General features: G+C 39.9%; 1 protein-coding gene and 1 long non-coding RNA gene across 4 annotated transcripts; both read right to left on the bottom strand.

Annotated features, from left to right (window-relative positions):
- Positions 1–8994: 8994 nt before the first annotated feature.
- Positions 8995–9816, bottom strand: LOC145551997 (uncharacterized). Its single transcript, XR_014087919.1, has 3 exons — positions 9723–9816; positions 9450–9518; positions 8995–9340 (listed from the first exon to the last, which is right to left on the bottom strand). It is a non-coding gene; the product is annotated as an uncharacterized LOC145551997 (long non-coding RNA).
- A 1204-nt stretch (positions 9817–11020) lies between these two features.
- On the bottom strand, positions 11021–13667 carry odam (odontogenic, ameloblast associated). Of its 3 annotated transcripts, none has more exons than XM_008411184.3 (10): positions 13535–13667; positions 13374–13439; positions 13249–13284; positions 13118–13165; positions 12786–13031; positions 12627–12683; positions 12428–12547; positions 11462–11485; positions 11286–11369; positions 11021–11204 (listed from the first exon to the last, which is right to left on the bottom strand). In XM_008411184.3, exons 2-10 carry the CDS (start codon positions 13434–13436, stop codon positions 11169–11171), a joined length of 714 nt encoding a protein of 237 aa, XP_008409406.1. In that variant the 5' UTR covers positions 13437–13439; positions 13535–13667; the 3' UTR covers positions 11021–11168. The 3 variants fall into 3 exon arrangements, with proteins under 3 accessions (XP_008409406.1, XP_008409397.1, XP_081464328.1); XM_008411175.3 differs by having other exon boundaries at positions 11462–11488; positions 13535–13663; XM_081608202.1 differs by lacking the exon at positions 11462–11485 and having other exon boundaries at positions 13535–13666.
- Between the last annotated feature and the right edge of the window lie 2940 nt (positions 13668–16607).

Raw genomic sequence — 16607 nt, 5'->3', positions numbered from 1 at the left:
AAATGGACGTGAGGCCTAAGGTCTCTTTTTGGACAAAAGTGAAAAAAACCTTGTCCAACAAAGTTCATCCTGGTCAAAGGAGCCCAGATTACAGAAAGAGAAACTTTCTCAGTGAACTTCTCTGGGAAGTGATTGAAAAGGCTGCAGATGGACCAACTCTGCATCTTGTCCGACAAATCTTTGAGGAACAACATAGCAAAATTTTGATCTTGCTTTTGAGAAAAATTGGAGATATAAATGTGGACGTACTCTCGGAGGTGTCAGAAGAGCTTAGTGAAAGGATTTTCCAGAGTCTTGCGAGAGATGCATTCCACTTTGCCAGTGGACTGCATTTAATCGCACTAGTTGATCACCCAGCAGGACACCCGGTTATTGTGGAAAATTTCAAAAAGCACCTGGAGAATCCTGTTCCTAAGAAGAAAATGTTAGCGTCTACAAATAGTAAGATCAGAAAGACATTTTTTCCAACTGAGGACTTGTACGCAGATGAAAAGTGCCTGAGTGAGGATTATACTCAGGCAACCATGGACCCTGAACAATTTTTGAGGGACGCAAACAGGATGGGTTTCAGGCGAGGAACTGAAGAAGAAAGGAAAGTTATGGTGCAAAGAATTCTTTGGAGGTTGATTTATGAGTCTAGTTACAGATCTAGCTACGGGAATTACAAAAGGAAGCACACCGAACCTGTCCAGAGAAAGCTTGCTCCAAAAATATGGAATGAAGTAAAGGACATTGATTTTGTCTTTTTTGAGAAAATGGAAGAAAGACTCTGCCGAGACATCTTGCAACTTCTCTGGGGCAATGAAGATGCAGTTAGAGAACTGCTCTTCAAGATGATAAAAAGTGACAACCCAATTGTTATTTACAAGGTTGTCCAGTGCTTTAAAAGAACCCTGGCACGACCGCGGAAAATCAATCTCGAAGAAAACTTTCTTCAAAAGGCATGGAGGTGCATCAGACAGGCTGCGTGTTCTGCAGATGCTTCAGATGTAGTAGAGAGGCAAGCACCCACCAAGAGTGGACCAAACGTAGAGTATAGTCCACGCTTAGCTGGGTCCCTAGGTTTGGTTTGCTCAGAGGTTGGTACTGACTCGGAGGAGTCAGGGCCGGTCTCTGAGTCAGGACCGGTCTCCAATTCAGGACAGACCTCGGAGGCAGGACCTGCCTCCGAGTCAGGACCCACCACCGAGTCAGGACCCGCCTTCGAGTCAGGACCAGCCTCCGAGACAGGACCCGCTTCCGACTCAGGACCCGTTTCCGAGACAGGACCCGCCTCCGAGTCAGGACCCGCCTTCGAGTCAGGACCAGCCTCCAAGTCAGGACCCGCCTTCGAGACAGGACCCGCTTCCGAGACAGGACCCGCTTCCGAGACAGGACCCGCCTCCGAGACAGGACCTGCTTACGAGACGGGACCTGCCTCCGAATTGGGACCTGCCTCCGAGATGGAACCTGCCTCCAAGTCGGGACCTGCCTCCAAGTCGGGACCTGCCTCCGAGACGGGACCTGCCTCTGAGACCGGACCTGCCTCCGAGACCGGACCTGTCTTTGAGACGGGACCTGCCTCCGAGACGGGACCTGCCTCCGAGTCGGGACCTGCCTCCGAGACGGGACCTGCCTCCGAGTCGGGACCTGCCTCTGAGACGGGACCTGCCTCCGAGTCGGGACCTGCCACCGAGTCGGGACCTGCCTCCGAGACAGGACCTGCCTCCGAGTCGGGACCTGCCTCCGAGACAGGACCTGCCTCCGAGTCGGGACCTGCCTCCGAGACGGGACCTGCCTCCGAGTCGGGACCTGCCTCCGAGACGGGACCTGCCTCCGAGTCCGGACCTGCCTCCGAGACGGGACCTGCCTCCGAGACGGGACCTGCCTCCGAGTCGGGACCTGCCTCCGAGACAGGACCTGCCTTCGAGTCCGGACCTGCCTCCGAGTCGGGACCTGTTTCCGAGACAGGACCTGCCTCCAAGACGGGACCTGCCTCCGAGACGGGACCTGCCTCCGAGTCGGGACCTGCCTCCGAGACAGGACCTTCCTCCGAGTCCGGACCTGCCTCCGAGTCTGGACAGATCTGAGTCTGGACTGATCTAAGTCTGGACTGATCTGAGATAGGACCTGCCTCTGAGACTGGACCTGTTACCGAGACCTGTCTCCGAGTCCTCATGCCTAACGGTGTTTTCAGGATTTTTTCTCACCAACTGAGTGACACGTTATCAGAAGTGTCAAAACTGGATGCGTTTCTTCTTCAGAACTTCACAACTTACAGAAGTGGATGATTATGGCCTTAAGAGTGCTTAAAAGTTTTCCATCTTAGAATACCGGAAACCTTTAGTCATCCACTGTTACAGTCAGAGCAAGGTGGGTAGAGCATACCGAAGAGTCTGAATGGGGGGCACAGGGAACAGTGGCGGTCTGGGGGGCTAGAGTATAATTAGAAGAGAAGGTGGGGGGCTGACGTATCTTTAGAGGGGTCGGGGGGTGGGGGAAGCGAAGAAGGAGGGAGCGAAGGAGAGACATTGAGGGGGTCTAGTGTACCATTAGAAGTGTGAGAGGTTGAAGAGGGTGGGGCCGGTCTAGCGTACTGTTGAGTGCAGGGGGGGCCGGACGGACGGCGTATGCAAGAAGGGTGAGGAGGTCTGGCTGTAGAAGGAGGGGGGGCGAAGGAGAGACATTAATCTGCGGACTGGGGGTGCCGGGGTATAATTAGATGGGGTTCAAAGAAGAAGGAGAGAAGGTGGGGGGCTGACGTAACGTTAGAGGGGTGGGGGGCGGGGAAGCGAAGAAGGAGGGAGCGAAGGAGAGACATTGAGGGGGGGCTAGTGTACCATTAGAAGTGTGAGGGGTCGAAGAGGGTGGACCCGGTCTAGCGTACCATTGAGTGCTGGGGGAGGCAGACGGACGGCGTATTGCAAGGGGGAGGAGGTCTGGCTGTAGAAGGAGGGGGGCGAAGGAGCGACATTAATCTGTGGACTGTGGATGCTAGAGTATAATTAGATGGGGTTCGAAGAAGGAGAGAAGGTGGGGGCTAACGTAACCTTAGAGGGGTGGGGGAAGCGAAGACGGAGGGAGCGAATGAGAGACATTGAGGGGGGGGCTAGTGTACCATTAGAAGTGTGAGCGGTCGAAGAGGATGGAGCCGGTCTAGCGTACCATTGAGTGCTGGGGGGGCCAGACGGACGGCGTATTGCAAGAAGGGGGAGGAGGTCTGGCTGTAGAAGGAGGGGGGCGAAGGAGAGACGTTAATCCCTGATCCCCTTATAAATGCTATTTTATTTATATAATTAGGCCTATTATAAACGAATATTTTAGTAATCGAGTAATCTATCGATTATTCTTACGATTTATCGAGTAATCGTATAAAAAAATTGACAAAATAAAGTATTTAATAAATCTGGCATGACAGCAGTGTTACTATCGAATATCAATATCAGTCCAATTTTTCATTTTTGAGCTTCCCTAACAGTTACTTTTTCGTAGTTTAGAAAACTAACCTGTAATAATAACAGCTCGCTTTCGAAGTTAACCTGAAGAAAAGTTAAACAAAAATCTGATTTTTTTTTCAATTTAATAAAAAGAGACAGGCTCACAAATACACTTATTAAAAATGTCTATGATCCAGCTTTTAGTTTATGTATTCATCTTCAGTCAGTTTAATAGATGAACTCTCACGTTGCCCCATACCTGTCAAGCTTTGAGTTTGAGAATATGGGAAATGTTGCCTGAAGTGGTGGTGGTGTGCTGGGCCATAATTTAACAGTTTGTATATGTTAAATTACAGGGAAAAAAACTGTTAAATTATGGAAAGATTCTGCTGGAAATGCCGAAAAAAAACAGAAAATGTATTGGCAGAAAATTACCAGGGCATTTCTCTGTTTTTTATGGAAAAATTTGAAATAAAATACTGTTAAATTACGAGAAACTTCTCTTAATTCTTTTTTTTTTTCTGTAAAAAAAAAACAAACAAAAAAACTTTAAAATATCCTGGCAGAGACTTACCAGGACATTTTCTGTATATTTTTTTTCAGAATTTCCATCAAAATATTTTCCATAATTTAAGGGTTTTTTTATGTCAAATTTACCAATATTTTGTTAACTCAAAACTGAAATTCTCTGTCTTTTTACTCTGTATTTTGTGACATATTCACAAACCTTTTTTTAAAACACCTTTGGCATTTCCAAATACTTTTGTCTTCCAAAACATTGAAGTCTGTATTCTATACCATATATTAATTATAGTGTCAAATATATTAAAGTTAATGTATTTAATATATTCTTAACATAATTTTGAAACAAAACTAAATTCTAAGTCCACAGGAAATGTAGTTGTAGAACACAAAACACTTAGTTTGAAAGTAGCTCATGCAAAGTGATGTAAAAATGAAACCATTCTGCTATCAAATTGCAGACTTTATTTTGCAATAAATTGACCATAAATTGACATGTCATCTAGTCTTTATAACTAGCCTTTGTTATTATATATTAAGAACTAAACATGTTCTTGAACTTGCTAAGTTTATCTTCTGTACATCACAACTAATTTATTGCATTTTACTATACAAATTTCCAACGTATAAATTAAATGTAAAGCAGTCTTGACTCTAGCCTTTCAAGTCAAATAAACAATTTTGTTAAGTTATTACTATAAGATGGAACATTAAAAAAATTGATTTTGAACATGAAAATCATAGTTCTAAACAGGACCAACATTCTTCAAAATAAATGCCAAAGGTCAACCACTATTTTTATCAAATACAGGTATAAATATTTAGTTAAAAATCAAATGCTACATAAACCCAGCAGGTAACACTTTATTTGAAGGGGGTGAATAATACTGACATAACTCCGTCATAAACACCTGTGATGAACATGAATAAGTCTTTATGAATATTTATGACTTTTCCCTTCTCTGGTGGGGGGCCCGAGTCAGTTTGTAACAGAAAAAGTGTGAGGATTGCAGGACTGCCTAAATGTAAAAATATATTGTTTTCCAAAAAGCACAATCAAATAACCCTCTCTGGGTTCTTCCCAGGAAAAATTCAGGAAGGATCATAGTCCGTATTTTCCTAACTATGAGCCGCACCGGACTATAAGCCACAACCCCAAAGATTTATAGCATTTCCCTTCAATGCTATTTAACTGATCAACAACATTCTCAAATTTCAATTCCCTGTTAAAACCTAATTCCATTTTAATGGCCGCTTTCTTTTATTTTCAATGATTCACTTTGTAATGGTCTCGCTATGGTGTTTTGTACCAAACCTAATCAGCCAAACTCCTTTCACACGGGTCAGGATTAATTAGCAGAGGTGTGACTAAGTCACTGTGTTGCAAGTCTCAAGTAAGTCTCAAGTCTCTGTCCTCAAGTCCAAGTCAAGTCTCAAGTAAAAACGGTCAAGTCAAGTCTCAAGTCAAGACAGACAAAAGTCGAGTCAAGTCTCAAGTCAGGAACCTTTAATTTCAAGTAATTTCGAGTCGTTTTTATTTATTTTATTTATTTTATAATTTGCAATTATATATAAAATTCAAATAATAGACCATTTGTTCTTTTTAAAATATCTATTTATCTCAAATAATAGAACATGTGCAGCTGAATACTAAGTATAAAAACATTTTTGAGTAAAAAATATTAAGTCTTTTCAAGTAAACAGCTTCAAGTCCCAAGTCAATGGCATGAAAGTCAAAGTCAAGTCCGAGTCTTTGAGCATTTTTTCAAGTCAAGTCTCAAGTCGTGATTTTAACGACTCGAGTCTGACTCGAGTCCAAGTCATGTGACTCGAGTCCCCACCTCTGTTAGTTAGTTCTTCCTTTATTTCCATGTAGAATGGAGTGAAACTGTCAAAACACAAACAACTCAGGATGAGCTCAGAGCAGCTTACAGAAGTGTTTTACATTCAGATACATAGTACAACTGATACAACAGCTACCTCATCAGGGGTGGGAAGTCTTCGTTACTGTACTTAAGTACAATTTTCGTGTATCTGTACTTTACTTAAGTAGATTTAATAATGGATACTTTCTACTTTTACTCCACTACATTTTACAATAAGTATCTGTACTTTCTACTTCACTACATTTCTACAAAAGTGTCGCGTTACTCGTTACATCCAAGTCGCATTGTGCTTTTTTCCGTTAAAATGTGAAGTTCAGGGACTCAAGATGGCGCCGTAAAATCCAAGCAATAACGCATGTCTGTTGTTACCCATCGCCTCCCCCTTTACTCGCACGCAAAGCTCCAAGACATGCGCAGTGGTTTCCTCTGAGCAGGAGAAGATGTCTGTTTAATCGTCAGTAATATAATAGCGCTGCATAAATCATAAGATATGGCGACATGTAAAATCAGCAGCGCTTCGCTTTCACAGACTGTGGGGACTTCGTCCAACTTTTAGCGTCACTTGGAAGGAAAGGTTAAAGAAAGGTAAGCTCCGTGTTAGCTAGCTGTGCAGACACATATTGCATCTGCGATGAAAAAAGTTGTCACTCATGCACTGAATTATTGTGTGGAGGTGTTGACTGAGGTGTCGCATTTATGGGACAACGCTGGTACCAAAGTGCAATATAGTGGCACAATATTCAGGAACGATCCGATTTCTTCTGGACGGATCTTTATTGATTAAATTCATTTCAGCTCTAAAAATTTAATATCTATTTTTTATGGGAATGTGGATTTTTCAGATAAATTTGAGAAGGTAAAAGTACATTTTTTTTGTGTCACGTAGCGCGGGTTGCTGGTCTTGACTTGGTCTTGTGTAGGTGGTCTTGACTACAACTCTGCTACTGGCTCCTTGGTTGCCTGTCCTCTCCCACCCACCTTCTTTCCATCCACTTTCTGTTTTGATTTCTTTAAAAATAAATGCCACTAGTGGCAAAAAAAGTGAAGTTCATGTTATGTTAGGACAGGAGACAAGATGTTTCCATCCCTTAAATTATGATGCATAGAATCACATATGTAAGTCTAAACTATGTTACAGAGAGTAAACATAATAAAAACATGCTTCATATGGCATTGTTCATTAAAATGGCACATTTCTGATGTATTAAAATTAAATACAATCGGTACACTTAATGATATTAGCGATTAGGTAATCCATTCAGCAAGTACTTTTACTTTTAATACTTAAGTATTTTTAAAAGCCAGTACTTTTTAACTTTTACTTAAGTACAAATGTTAATGTGGTAGTTTTACTTTTACTTGAGTACATTTTACAAGTTACATATGATAAAAGAAGTAACAAGTTACTTCTTTTATCATATGTTAACATAAAGGCTCGTTTTGAAGTATAAGCTGCTACTTACAGGCATTGCTTCGAAGAACTCGACCTGGAATGCGGCGTTCATAACAAACACGTGTGTTCATCTGCTCTACCGCTAGCAAACAACCGTACTGATTACATAACATAAAAGTCAAGCAGTTCCCCAAAAGTCCAACAGATGGCAGCAAAACAAAACACCCACAGTTTACAGGACACACTTCCTGCTAAAGAGCCCCCTGGTGGTTGAAGAAAAATCCACATATAAACCGGAAAATACAATAAATGAAAAAAAATCTGAACGCTCTCTGGTATTGTTCAGGGGGCCGGACTAAATGTGGAGGTGGGCCGGATCCGGCCCGCAGGCCGTAGTTTGGGGACCCCTGTTGATACTCCTAATCAGTCATCAACACATTGATCTTTGCCTTGGTGAAATTCTGTTTCTTCATCATTTTCTTTGTGGTTGCCATTGTTGACTATATTTCGATCTGTAGAGACTCACACGGAGAGAGAAACAGCAGTTAGACAATTTTATTGGGCTGGTAATTTGGCGCTTGGACACCGGCAGAAGACGAGTGAGCTGAGAGTCGCCGCGACCTTGATGATCAGCTCGAGCGAAGCTCAGGGTAGTCTTCCCCTGGGCCCAGTCACTGGTGGTGGAGCGGGACTGGAGAGAGGAGTCTTGAGAGGACCTGGAGGCGTCCTGGAAGTCAGTGGTGGAGATGGGGGTGAAGCACAACTGAAGCGGGAGGATCTGAGTTTGCTTTGTCTTTGAAGGAGCTGTTGCAGTGTGATTGGACGAGGTGGAACAGTGGCGCATTCTGGTTGGCCAAGCGGAGGCAGGTTAATTGGTGGTGCCCGTTGAAGGAAAAGTCTCCCAGCTTGAATTTAAGCCTAGGCTTCATAACATTGACCAGCTGGCTCATCTTTATACACCTTAACATTCATGAGGTACTTTGACCATGTGGTTTGAATGTGGGTGGACAGAGGGCAGAAGATGACATGGAGCCTTGTATGCAAATGTTCAGGTGCTGCCGTGATTTATATTGGAGAAATAACTCCATTATAAATTATGAGAAAAGTTTTGTAAATATTTTCTAGTTTTTGGATTTTAGGTATATGCACACTTTTAGTATTAATAACATTCAAAGTTTTATAAATGAGACTGCAGGGGTCCAAGTCAAACCTCAGTTCTTTAGAGCCCAAGTCCATGTTGACCATGAAGTCTTTCATTTCAACCTTGAGTTGCCAACTATAGTGTGTCGCTACTGAGTGCTCAAACAACATTTCTGTCATCCTTCTTAATACTCAGACCTTATTTTTTGTTAAATCACAATAAATGATTGCATCATTAGTAAACAATTAATGAAGTAACATGGTAGTGTGAATGTATTTCAGCTTGGTTAACAAGTGATTTTCAGAGAAATGTGGTCTCACTTCTGAGATGTGCAGTTTATAAAAACCAAGAGTCTGCACTTGTCAGCATATTGTGAGATAATTATTCATTTGGCCAAATGAGCAGGCAGGGCTTTTTATCCTTCAACTCTCTGGCAACATGACGTATTTTCATTTTCAGTAATACTCTTTAAGAGTTTTGTTGTTTTGTTTTTTTTGCAACTTGTGACATTCACTTTTAAAAACCATGACAGATGTTTAAGAATGATATAAAATTGAATGAAAATCACCCATTGGTTTATTAACTTGCCTTTCCTCCACGGTGAAAAACAAATAGGTTTGAAGTAAGTTGTTCATAAAAATGTGTTTGAAATTGTATCAGAAAAGAGTCATCACAATTTTTTATTTATTTTATTTTTTTTGCTAAACTTTATTAAGTAGATACCAAACATGATTGCAGGTTGGCCAATGTTTTAGGAAAACAAAACAGATTTCCAATATTACTTAAAATTGAAAAAGAAAAAAAAAACAAATGCTTCTCAGCAAAACATGACAAAGTTTCTGATGTTCAAGACTCTGTTTTATGTAGTGGCAGCAGGTGTGGTAGCTGCTGTTGTAGTTGCTATTGTAGTTGTTGCAGTTGTGGTGGTGGCAAGAAGCTGGACAAGCAGGGATAGCAGGGTGTCAAGGTCAGTTGTTGAGGTCTGTGGAAAAGTCCTAATAGTAGTTAGATAAATAGCAGAATTATGCAAGAATTATACAGTAAAAGTTGTTCATTTGTAGTTTATAATAAAGAAAAGATATGATTCTCACCTCTCCGGAGTTCGATCCAGAGCCAGAGTTAGAGCCAGAGCCTGAGCGAGCAAATCGCTGGTGCTCCATCTGAAGAGAACAGACAGGTTCAGTCATTCTGCAGATTCTTTTGACTTCATTTTCACAGCAGACTAAAATAAGCTCAAGATTTTATACCAGCATCATGATAAGGAACAGAAAATATCTTGCTGTCAAACCAACTCAACATCAAAAAAAAAAAAAAAAAACCTTTAAAAATATCTGACTTAATTTTTCTATAGTATTGTCACTTACTGGTGTAGCCACAATGAGGTTCAGGAGGCATCCAAGAATAAGTGCTACCTTCAGCATGGCTGCAGTGATTTCAGCTGTTGGAACATAAATAAAGTCTTTATCAAGCAAACAAATTGGTCCAATTGTATGAAATAAATGAAGCATAAATTCATATAATCACCGTAGACTCTTCTTTGGTGAATTTTGGACTCCTCTTTTATACAGAATCAGGATCAGAGAAGTTTGGAAATTTCCCTTATAAAAGTGCAATCTGGTTGTAATGTCTAAACAGGGATTAGATACACAATCCACACCTTGATAGCTCTTATGTGTAATAAAAATGTTCAATCTTATAATCAAAAATAAATCCATTAAATTTCCACTGCTTACACCATTCTTAATCTCCTAGTATTCAGAGAAATAAGTAAGCTTATGCCAGACCTTTTGATTAGAAATGAAGGGCCTGAATGCAAACACACTGGATACTGAAGTTTTCCTGAATGGGAAACTTCAGTGTCCAGGTTACTGAAGTTTTAGAGAAATGTTTTCACATTTTTTAGAGACCATCTGTTTAATCAGCTGAACTGTATAATCAAAATTGAGGTTATCTTTGCGTGCCAAGAATCTGTAGAGGCCTTCGCCAACAATGTTTTCAGTAATCTGTTGTTCTGGATTATCCACAGATGTGTAAATATTAACATTACAGAGACTACAGAGACTGTACCCTGGCCAAAAGTAAGATTAGCCACCTGAACCTGAATTCCTGTACAAAGACTGATCATACGCTTGCCAAAAAGAGATGACGTCTCTAATTGGATCACAGAATTGGTGTCCCCTCCAACGCCTTTAGTAAAAGCATCACTGAAACTGCAACTTTGTATAAAACAAGAAGAAAAAAAAATTCAAGTCACATATAAGGTCCAGTTCATTGTTAAAAATCTTCAATTCAATAAAATGAAAAAAAAATTAAAGTTACTACTGTTGTTTGTGTAATTTCCTTTTCTCTAATTTTGAGTAACTTGGTGAAAAGAGAAGTTAAATGGAACAAACTGTCCTCTTGGATTTTAAATTAGGCAACATGTTCATTAGACATCTCCTAACACAACTTTACACCTTTCAAAGTGTCAACTTTTTATGCGTCCTAAAGTCCTTTTGAAGAAGTGCTAAAGGTAATTGTTGTGACGTTTGCAGCAGGATTTCTTTATTTGCTTATTTATTTATTTATTTTGTACTATGCCATACTTCTGATGACAATATTGTTAAAGTTGAAATTGGAGACGGTTGCAAAATCAAGAAGATTCACATTCAATTGAAAACAATTTCATTTGACAAAATTATGTATTTATTTATTTGTTTATTTAAAATGTAGTCAAAGCAAAGAATAAGTTTCAGTTAAGTTGTGGCAAATATCCCCCCCCCCCAGGCCTTTTCCCCTCTCCAGTGATGTTTCTTCTTTCCTTTTAACATCTATGGCTCAAACAGGAAGGGGAAGCTGCCATTACCCTGAAGAAATAACAAAACAAAAATGAAATTAAACATCGGAAAAAATTCTCAACAAATAGTTTGCACGTGTAAACGGGGTACCTCATCAGTCCCAGGACCAGTTGCATCCCCTCGGGGATCAGGGGGGGCAGTGGTGGACTCTTTCTTTGCCCCTGCTGGCCATGTCTGGCAAAAACCACAGAGGAAGTCACAAAAACGATACATTTCGAGAGCAACTGTTTCAAACAGGAAAAAAACAAACAAAATAAATATTTCACCTTTTCTGTCTGTAGCTTAGAGCCCTGCTGAAATAGAAGGGGAATTACAGTTAGATCAACCGATTTCAAGAGTGCATGCACTAATCACAACGCAGTTTGCAAGTTATTAAAAAGCACAGAGTTGACTGGATAAAGAAACGACGTAAAATTTCCTAGAATATGTATTTCCAAAAAATACATATTTTCTGTTTTATGCCTGAGGTGCATAAAATGTTGCTGAATATAATTTCAATACAATTGAAAAAATAAAAAATCACACTTTAGTGTCACTGGGGCATGCAGCCTGCAGGTAAGCATTAGAAGAAGCATAAGTGAGTGGTTAACACTTAGTGGTGCATCAAGCAGACAGATGAGCTGTCTGGTTACTTTAGTAGCCAGACGTCATTACAACACACTTACCACATCCACGCTGCTCTGACTCGATAGACTCAGCTGTGTTATTATCATTAAGCCTTAGCGTTGACTCATCAAAGTTTATTGCTCCAGCTTTTAATTCAAAGTGATACACACAGTAAACTGATTTCATTGGTTTAGTTTAAAACACAATGACGCTGAATGATTTTCTACCAAGAGAATCATAATTAGACAGGTTGTCGAAGCTCCATAGCCATGCATTTTTGGTGCATGTTTATGTCCGAGATTTGTTGTCCTTTTTCATTATTCCTTTCCCAGACAACAGTTAAAACAGTAGAAAACAGTAAAAGTAATACAAATTCAAAGAAATAGACATTTAATAAGTACATCTTAGACAACATAAAATTGTCATGATTCTTCTAATGCTTGTACTGAAAGGTACCAGTCAGGATAAAAAGCTTGTTTAAAACAGAATGCCTTAAGTTGCTTTTTAAAAGCTTCAGTGCAGTCCAACGATCACAAATAGTTTAGGAGTTCATTCTCCAATCTTGGAATATTTATCTATTCACAAATATATAAATATTGGAAGGTATTTTATTTTTTTTAATTTACCTGCAGTGGGAGTTGTGGTCTTTGTGTGGCTCTTTCCAGTTTCTGCTGTCCATTGTTGGGCAGAACCGCAGTGTTCCTCTGCTGGGCATAGCCATACCGGGGTACAAAGTAAGAGTAGCCCTAAAAAAAAATGTAATCAACATTTAAAATTTTAATTAACATAATGCTTACAAATGGGTCAGTTTGTGTAAATAAAAACCTGCTGTCTGTGAAGCTGTGGGAATCCAAAAGATGGATATTGAAACTGTGGATACATCTGCAAGAAAAGAAAAACTATTATCAGTGTGCAGAGATCCTTGCATCAGGTGCATTGGTGAAACAATCTAATTGCATGATCCTCAAGTTGTTGGTCTGTTACCTGGACCGGGTTCTGGGCTTGCTGAGGACCGTTGGGATTGTTGGGGTCTTGTGCTGGTCCAAGCTGCTCTTGCTGCCCGTTAGGGACTAGCATGGGTGTTAACTGGTTGCCTTGGTTGGGAAGCAGCAGCTGTGGCCCCTGGGGACCAAAAGGACCTGCCAGTTGGGGGTTAAAATTCAACACCTGTGGGGTGAGCAAGACGTCCGGAGTTTGCTGCTGCAGCACATACTGGGGTAATATTGAGCCCTGGAGAAAGTAAAAGCACATATTTATCCATTGTTTTAAATGCAGAGCACAGGAAAACTGAGACTTTTCAGCAGCTTTTTAAGCACCTGTGTTTGTCCAAGAGCTGCAAGAGTCAATCCATTCAGCCTCAGGATCTGATGAACAAAACGGTGAAATTAAATCAACTTATTTCATTTTTTTGCATAACAACAAACGCAGATTTTTAAATGTGATTTACCTCATTGCTGTTGCTTGCAATAATTCCAATCTGAACCTTCAAGAAGATGTGCAGAATATTTAATCTAATGTTGAAATGGCATACTTTGTTCTTGTGAAATAATGTTGGATATAATTGAAACTCACTGGCAGAGCAAGGCTTGACCTAAAAAGGCAGATTACCAGAAGGGCACTTTGCAGCTTCATCATGTCCTGCAGTGAGCCGAAACATGCACATTTTGTTAAAAGTTGGTAAAATACCAGTCGCCTCAGACTTCTTCAAAATCTCAGTGTCAAGCTCATCTTACCGTTTCTCTTCTCTTCTCTTCTCTTCTCTTCTCTTCTCTTCTCTTCTCTTCTCTTCTCTTCTCTTCTCTTCTCTTCTCTTCTGTGTCTGCCTCCTCTTTCGGGTCCAGATGCCTTTTAAATTGTCAGAATGTGAGTTTTAATAGTCCACCAGCAGCGCGTCCAGACAATATGCGGTCAGAATGACAGACGTTTCTCATGACAACAGACTCAGACACTTACAACACAGAACTGCTAAGTCTGTCATTAAATGTAAGTCATGTCTCTGAGCACCATGACATGCCCTGTGTGGGGTTGTTCATAACTCCGCAGAGATTCATAATGTCTAACAGTGTGTACTTTCTACCTGGAGAGATGACAGAATCTGCAGACTGTCTTAGTTTTTTTGCACTTCGTTGACACTTTTTCATATCTTCGACAAACTTACTCAAGACACTCATTCTCTTTGTGATTACATGCACGTGTTAACACTGGTAGCGTGTAATTAAGTGCATTAGGAGGAACACAATTTTTTTGCATGTCATGAGAAAAAATGAAGAAAAAAGGGAGCAGAGAGCTCATGATCAGACATTTGCCAAAAAAATCATTCGTGCCAGGTGGATAGATCTTGATGTCTAAAGGATCGCAGTTAACTCTTGTTACAGTAGCTCCTGTCTGCAGATTTATCTGCAATACCTGCTTCATCCTTGTTAGAATGACCCAGTTGAAATCTGGACGTGAATCCAATTGAGGACCTTTAGGAAGACATGAACATGAAAGTTCACAGATGCTAATGGTCTAAAAGTTCAGTTTCTAGATGTTTAAAGCTGTTAGAGAAAAGACTTACAGCTGTAATTGTAGTTCTGTAATGCGCAGTTCAGTTTGTATGTTGACTCATACTTTGATTGAAACCCAATCAATGTACTTTCCATTTCAGATAATGCACTAAAACAAACATGTGTGACTTTCACACTTTGTCACAACCACAAACTTCATTTTGTGACTGTGGCACAGTGCGAAAGTTGCAAAAGTGCACTTTTTCACAGTACTTTAAATAATGGTTTCAATCAGCCTTCAGTAAGAAGGCTTTCTGCCACTCTCTGGGTTTACCCAGGAGCAGTTCAGTTTTCTATTGGATTGATTTTATTTCATATTGTAAATCCATGGGCTTTTTTCAATTTGTTCTGTGTTCTGGTTGATTTCAGTTTGGAGGTTTTTTCGGTTTTCAGCACAGACCTTGTCCCAGTTTTCTAGCTACCATCACTCTCCCTCATTGTATATCAAATTGTATAGCATTTATTTGTAGTTCTTTTTGACAACACTTTCTTAGCTATTTTTTATTCTGTATCTCATCTCAGATTTATTTATGACTTTCCCTGTTGGTTTATGTTTTTTTTTTAAATGTATGCAGCTGCAGCTTCTTTTAAATTCACATTGAACCTTTAAATTCAAAGTTCAATTGTTTTCAAAACCCTTGTGTGTAATGCATTTTTAGTTTCCATTTTGGACCTTTATTCAAAAAGGCCTATCTAAGCTTTAGCATTTCAAGCTATGCTCACTTTTTGGGTTGCTGGAAGTCCTAAAGTTTGTGGAATAGGCCAGTATTGTATTTATTATATATATATATATATATATATATATATAGAGAGAGAGAGAGAGAGAGAGAGAGAGAGAGAGAACAAATGGGCAGATTTCTTACAGAGCTGAGCTGTGTAGATTGATTGATTTATCTCTATTATTACAGTTTTATTACAGTTATATATATATATATATATATATCTGATATATATATATATATCTGATATATATATATATATATATATATATATATATATATATATATATATATATATATATATATATATATATATATATATATATATATATATATATATATATATATATATATATATATATATATCAGATATGGCAGGGTAATCAGATACCCTGCCGGAATAATTAGCTGGCCAATGGAAGAGATGAAGGCCACGGATGTTAAGACTAGGAAGCTACTAACCATGCATGGGGGATTCCACCCCAAATCCAGCACCCTGAGACTGTACACGAGCTGTAAGGAAGGAGGCAGAGGACTAGTGAGTGTGAGAGCCACTGTCCAGGATGTACCCCTACATGGGATGTACCACCGACAAATAACTGAAGTGGCTGATGTCAGGAAAACCTACCAATGGCTGGAGAAAGCTGGACTCAAGGACAGCACAGAGGCTCTCATCCTGGCCGCCCAGGAACAGGCCCTAAACACCAGAGCAATAGAGGCTCAGATCTACCACACCAGACAAGACCCAAGGTGTAGGTTGTGCAAGGAGGCCCCTGAGACAGTCCAGCACATAATAGCAGGGTGCAAGATGCTGGCAGGGAAAGCGTACATGGAACGACATAACCAAGTGGCGGGCATAGTGTACATATATATATATATATATATATATATATATATATATATATATATATATATATATATATATATATATATATATAAAAATTCCCTTCTCACCCTCCGCGGGTGGTCTGTTTCATCCTCTGAGCTCGGGTCCTCTACCAAAGGCCTGGGAGCTTGAGGGTTCTGCGCAGTATCTTGGCTGTGCCATTATATATATATATAATTTTTTTTTTTTTTTTTTTACAACCAACCAGTTATTAAACCTACATGTTGAAGTTAAAACCTAAGTACACACTTCAGCAGGCGTGCAGAGTATTAAATTTTTCATCTGTGATATAATTGTGAAATCCAGCATCATGGCTACAACGTCACTTTTATTTTACTGATGCTCATCTTTAGCAAAGGCTGTGAGATTAAATAGATGAAAAGACAATCACATACACTTTTAAAGCAAAAGTTGTGAAAACTTTACTGCAGTGGTCAGCTCTTTAGCCAAATGCATTAAGGTAAGAACTTGATGGTTATGACTCAGCATAAAGCAAACACAGAGGTGGCCTTGAACAAACACTGTAAAACCTGGTTTGGACCAACTCTCAGTTGTAGCATTTCTAAAATAAAAATATGTTTATGTTTGAAGGAATATTGTAGCTTGTAAGCTTGTAAATTGTCACTGATAACCTTTATTGCCTTGCAAACACATT

Source organism: Poecilia reticulata, chromosome 1, assembly GCF_904066995.2.
Source record: "Poecilia reticulata chromosome 1, P_reticulata-male-v2, whole genome shotgun sequence".
In the NCBI taxonomy this organism is placed as follows: Eukaryota; Metazoa; Chordata; class Actinopteri; order Cyprinodontiformes; family Poeciliidae; genus Poecilia; species Poecilia reticulata.
This window is presented reverse-complemented; position numbering and strand designations above follow the sequence as displayed.